The 6,513-nt window shown below is 39.9% G+C and overlaps 1 protein-coding gene across 2 annotated transcripts in view; it reads left to right on the top strand.

Annotated features, from left to right (window-relative positions):
* EXT2 (exostosin glycosyltransferase 2) overlaps positions 1-6,271 on the top strand; it is a 56,504-nt gene extending 50,233 nt beyond the window's left edge. The window contains exon 14 of one of the 2 annotated variants that reach the window (XM_072422170.1): positions 3,097-6,271. In XM_072422170.1, coding sequence (XP_072278271.1) covers positions 3,097-3,235 — 139 coding nt within the window. In that variant the 3' untranslated portion in view covers positions 3,236-6,271. The other variant, XM_072422171.1, reaches the window with a different exon arrangement.
* The last annotated feature ends 242 nt before the right edge of the window (positions 6,272-6,513 follow it).

Below are 6,513 nucleotides of genomic sequence, written 5' to 3'. Positions count from 1 at the left end.
CAGTAAGATCCAGTAAGATCAATAAACTAACACGTAGCGGGTCCCACCAGTCATTGCTAAAAAAGCTTTGCTGCCTGTCAGCCATGGTAGTGCTATGAGTGGGGAGATTTGATCTCTGCTCTCCACACGTGCGAGATAAGATGGACCTCCTGCTGATAAAACACATGAACGTCCAGCCATAAAGCACAGGAAACCAGAGCAGATGGCCACTTCTAGGATGAAAAAAAAAATAACCTATGAAAGATCACGTGTTGAATCTGGAGCAGCAGTGAATTTTTGCAAACATATTCCTTTAAAGTATTACCCGACAGAACTGGCCTTAGATCATTCCGATTCCAGACTCGGCTGTATTATATATAGCACTTGGCGTATGTTGGAGCTCTGTTCTACCTACAAGTCAGATTTGATTTAAAGGGCAAGCCCAACCTAGCCTGGCTTAATGCCCAAACACATTCATAGGAATTGTTTACCTGATGGAATGATTGTAGAGTATTATGTGCTCTCCATGCACCCCTGCTGTGCTATGTGGCTTCAATACATAAGAAGAGCAACACTTACAGTTCTGTGTCATTGCCCTGCTCCACCTCATTCTCTGTCACTGCTCTAACACATCCTTGGACTGCCAGTGAACAACACCCCACTGGTGATGAACACTTTGAGCTCAGTAATCCCATCCATTATTAATTCAATAATAAAGGGCAAAGAAACTCTTGGCTCCATTCAATGCAGGCATAAAACAAATTATGCAGTTCCTCTGCATATGAAGGTGCATGTTTGGAACCACTGGGCCATTTTATTCACATTGTCCTGTATAGGCTACAAACTAGACAACTCTTCTTTAGAACTTTTTCAACCCAAGCAGCTGAAGTATAAGGAAGTTGAGGGAACTTAGTGACATTTAGCACAGTCTTTCTCAACCTTCTTAACATAAAGGAACCCTTTAAATAACTTTCAAGTCTTCTGGGAACTGTTTGCTATAATTACTGTATCTACAGATCACAGTATATTAGTGCAGTGATCAAACGGAAGAATTCATCTTACAGATAGCCAAAAAGATTACACTGGGGAACAATTTTGAACAAAGTTTTGGTTGACTTCAATTTTTTTAGCTTCTTTAGACTAAAATAGGTATGCCGATTCTTAAACTGCAGTTAGTTTTCTTCGATCACGTCAGATTTTTTCTCCACCGCTTATATTAATGCAACTACTGTATTGTGAATTTGTATAGGCTATTCATTTACACGCAAGACAGTGTGGTCAGAGATCTTCCACTGCTCTACGTAGTGAAGAAGCAAAATTCACTTTTCTACTTACAAACGTATTTCCTTTCTTTCAGATCATGTCTGGCTCTGATGTTTCTTGTAGTAAGTGCCTAAACAACCCTGATTCATTTTGTTATATCTGTGGCAGTTTCACCATTCCCAGTCAAAGGGCGAACATCAGCACATTCGTAGAGCAAGCCTATTAGGCATATTTCAAAGTTAAACTTAGTGCTCAAGATAAGTCTTGGGCCCCTCATAAGGTGTGAAAACAAAGTGTATCAAGGGTTTATGGATGTGGACAAAGGGAACACCGTGATAAAATGCCATTTGGTATACCTATGGTTTGGTGAGAGCCAGGAGATCATTTCAGTGACGGTTACTTTTGTATACTGAAAACTTCAGGATATAACAAGAAAAATAAATGTAACATAGAGTATCCTAGTCTACCATCAGCTATACGTCCAGTGGCTCATTCAGATGAAATCCCAGTGCCGGTTTTCGTTACACTACCCTCTCTTGAAGAACATGAATATGGTGATGAACTAGGTGACAACAGTGATGAAGAGTTTGAAATTGAAGGGGACTCTGTTCGTAAGGGATTGGATCAGCATTCTGGATTCACCACCCAAAAATTAGTAAAAAAAAAACAAGTGTAAGATCTAACACAAAAATATGTTCCCCAGTGTTATTGGTGTCTCTTAAACTGACCTGAAAGGCACCAATTGTTCCTTGCTCAGGGGACCCCTTGTAACCTCTGGAGGAACCTTAAGGGGACCAAAAGAAACACTGAATTAGCATATACATCTAGGCAGGTGTGCAAGAACGTGAACTTGTTTCTTTGCTTTCCATGGGCAAAGCACTGTGGCACTTTAAGCCAGAAATGACTGGTCCCCCTTTATGTATCGCTCCAATCTCAGTATGAGCTTGATGACTCTTCTCCATCAATCAGCAAAGTACCCTGGCCCATAGAGAAATCTCCCTGCCATGAAAAGTCCAACTGACTGCACCCCCAGGTCAAAGGTTTCCTTTTCTCCCACTGCTTTGAAGCAAACCTTCTACAAGGAAGATACGAAGGCTGGCATCTTGACCAGCTTCTAATGCCATGCTAGTTTTGTGGTTGTAATGGTGATCATCTGACCGTTCTTGAATCATTCACCTGCAATGAGTGTGTAGATTAGGTGTTCTGGTTACTTCCTGTCTGCATACCTGTTCAGGTGAGTCAATTGAGCATTTTAATTGAAGGATCAGAATTACAGCCAGGTCACTTTTTTTACTAATTTGAGGTCAGTAATAACTTCTCTGTTTGATCAACCATAAGTAGCAAAACTGGTAGACATTAAAGTAGGGTTATACTTTCCCTATTCCACCAACATCTATGTATAATTTTATCCTAAACTCCTCCAATATAATAACATAATCAGCTTCTACATCTCCCAGTCCTATAATATATCTGGTAATCAGTATATAGAGGGTGGTACCACTATAGAACCTTCTTTGGGAAAAACAAGGTCTGATTTGATATATGAAGTCAGTTTGTGTTTTAAAGACACCACCGGGGGACTGACATCTCAGTACAAATCAACCTTTTAGTTTTATGTCCCTGGCCTGTTTTCTGTTATTGTATGTTCTTGTATCACAATAAAAATTACACACTTTTGATGAGCAACCGTAAAAAAAAAAAGAAAAATCATAGCTCCAGATATCAAAGTTCTAAAAGTAAAATTCTGTTGTTTATAGACGATTGCTTAAAAAAAAAAACATAAATGTTTATTAGCAGTTCATGCCTCCAGCATTGTAAATCATATTGTCTTCCCTGCCTTATTTCTTTCTCTAGGTCAGAATGCATTAATAAATTTGCCAGCGTCTTTGGCACCATGCCCCTGAAGGTGGTGGAGCATCGGGCAGATCCGGTCCTGTACAAAGACGACTTTCCGGAGAAGTTAAAGAGTTTCCCCAACATTGGTAGCTTGTGATTGGCTGAGAAGTGTGCCCTCAACCTCAAATCATCACAGCGCCTCCTATGGACAAGCTCATCCCATCCCCATGGGTACTGACCTTCACGGTTCATTTTCTGTTTAGTGTATCTCAATGACTTCTTTAAGAAACTTTTCAGAGCATTATTTATGTACATGGTTACGTCGACAAACTTTTACAGCAGCGTATCTGGAGCACATCTGTTGACTTCTTCACATCCAAAGGAACTCTTGGGAGCCGTTTTACCTTTGTATAAAGTTGTGATTGCATGTCACGAAGCCATGGAGGAGCTACCATGTAATGCAGATACTTGTCTTTTGGAAGCGCCAGTATTCCTCGTTTTTGCTTTTTATGACTTGGACGGCAGATACTGGCAAAAAAAAGAGACAGAAAGCCTTTGCATAATTATTTTTTATGGATTATGTAAAACTGTTCTGTTCGTCTTGGATTCATTTCACTTGTTTGGCCTTTTTTGTTCTAACTTTAAAGCTGAACTCTGGGGATGAAAAAGATTTGCAGTGAGGCACCTTTACCAATTTCTCATCGTGCCTGGGGTTGATGAATAAGGCAATATACTTTTCTTAGTCTTCCCTTTCACAGGCTTTCTCCTCCTGCAACCGATTCATTGAATAAGATTTTAACTTGCTCCTGCAGACTTCCTTCTCCTTTCACCATTTCCCCAAAGCATGTTGCCTTCACTGCCCGACCAGGTGCATCTCTCTGATTCCAAGCCTTAGAACGTGGACGGTTCCTCAGCATTTTCCTGTACACTGCTGGCCCTGAATTCTACAGGAGGACACTGAGGGTCCTCCAGGTTTGGAGTATCAGAGGAGAGCATTAGCTACAATAGAGCACAGAATAAGTGACCTTCTTCATCATCCCCTAGGTGAAAATGAGCCATTCAAGGTTTTTCATACCTATAGTTCAGCTTTACATTTTTTAATGTTCTTTTGTTGTTTTCTAAACAGATTACTACTATGTATTATTTTTGATTATGTTGATCCTGTGGAGCTTCCCTAAAATGTGTGTGCAATAGAAGCCCAGGACTGTGTTGGAAATGGTTTTGTAACCTGCCAATTGGTTATAGCACGGTAACAGTAAGAAATACACTGCCCAGCATCATTGGTATGATAGCTGGGAACCTTAACTGGACAAAGTTTGCTACAATACTGCCTATCATAAACAATCGCCATGTTTTTTTAATATTTCTTTTTTCTTTATTTAGTTGTTTTTGTCTACATTTAATACTGCTGATCTCCTATAGCCAACTCCTGTCTCGATGTACTCACCATCAGAGACAAATCCTTGCTGCGGACTGGCTTTCTGTTAGTGATAACTGGGAATTACATCGGAGAAATGGGTTTCTGCATGATTGCTCTTTGTCTTCCCCAGCGGTACTTATGGCGGGTCGACAACACAGGAGCACAGTTTGGAGACAGTTGTCACTCTCTACTATGAAGTGCCTGAATAAGGACCATCATGGCCGGTTATGATTTGAATAAAAAGATGCAGATTTAAAACAAAATGTAATTTAAAAATTGTTAACTTTTAAATGAGATTTTAGTGATGAGGTTTCGAACTACAGTGCTCAACCCAGACCTTTTTTTAGCTGCATGGAAAGAAAGTGTAGGTGGGTGGTGGCCCTTGTATTGTGACCCCAACTCATCAGTAATCACCCAAAACTAGCCAGGTGATTGCTGAAAAGTGCCCGAGGGTGCACCCGGGTAAAAGGGGCCGGGGAGAACACTGAACTACTTTAAATATTGATTTATTTTTGCAGTCTTTACTACATTATTGGTTTGCATTGGGCATGCATCAACCAATAAGGAATGAATCATACATTTTGATCCCTTTATATAACCTTAGATTAACACAGATACATTTCATTGGATCAGATCTTTTAGAATAATGGATTTCACAATATATCACTACATTAATGCCCAGCCTTACCAGCATATTCTATCCTGTTCATAAAATATCCGCAAGTCTTTGTTGTAGCTTCATATCCAGGGGAGGCTCCAAGAGACTGGATATCCAAGCAGTATTTATTATATATTTACATAGCCGCAACATATTACACAGCGCTGTACAGGGTCTATAGTCGTGTCACTAACTGAGGAGCTGACAATCTAATTTCCCTTCCATAGTCATGTGTCTCTAACAAAGTGTGATGCTAACGTTTGGCAGGAGCAAACCTAGCAGAATGTTTTGGGAAAGTGGGAGGAACCCCATGCAGCAAACCTACACCTTTCATTGCTGAAATTTGAACCTGGGACCTTTGTGCTGCAAGGCCGAAGTGCTTGCCACTGCTATGTTGTATTTACAAACCCCACAGAACCACATCAGCTGGTGTTGTACAGTACGTCTTATTTTATGGAGGCCTTTACCAGTTAGGTGGGACTGTGGCTTGCCAATGGTTATATTGCGTCATATAAGTCTGTGATATGTACACCAACATTCATGTAAAACTAAAATACTGAATATGGGAGAAGTTTTCCTTTATCGTTAAAGCTGAATTCCGGGCAAAGAAAGTATTATCCAAAGACGAGCCGTGTGTATTCTAACTTACATCTTAGTGTGCTCTGTGTATTGTTCATATCTGTGCAGTTATCAGGTGTGTATTTCCTGTAATAAAGACTAGCCATTGCTGCTCTCCCTTCTTGAAAAGGACACCTGGTCTGGTATCCGCCCCCTACTGCAGTTCTAAGCATAAAGCTCCTATTGGGTGAACCCACTAGGCCCCTCCCACAACTCTGTCCTCTGCACAGGCTCCATACAGCACAATGATAATGATAGCACAACAATTAAACTCATTTGGTGCCAACAAAGTGGATTTATATTCTTTGTGGCTACTGAATATATTTTACTGACATTTTCTGTACCCAAAATTCAGCCTTAACCTGTAATTTTAATTTTTTTTAAATGTTATTGATTTCCACAATGTGTCCAGAATACAGAATGATAAGCTACTGTACTTTATGATCTGTTAAATGTTACGGTTAATTAATTCTACTAATACATTTAATTTTTGCTAATTTTTAAGGGTTTTTGTTTTATTCTAAAGACTCAACTAAAAGCAGAATCATTTTTTTCATGTGTATTGAAATCTCAGTTATAATGGTAAGGGATCATTGGGGGAAGCTTTGTACCATGTGATGTCAAGCTCTTGTCTGTATTGGTTAGAGCTGAGTTCTAGGCAAATCGTTCCATTCTCTGTTGAAAGAAGCTGGTTCACTCAGCTAAAGATTTGGGATTCCATGCAGCTAGATCTGAGATT

Source organism: Pyxicephalus adspersus, chromosome 9 (assembly GCF_032062135.1).
Source record: "Pyxicephalus adspersus chromosome 9, UCB_Pads_2.0, whole genome shotgun sequence".
NCBI lineage: Eukaryota > Metazoa > Chordata > Amphibia > Anura > Pyxicephalidae > Pyxicephalus > Pyxicephalus adspersus.
Note: the sequence above shows the minus strand (reverse complement) of the source record. Positions and strands in the feature narration are given on the sequence as shown.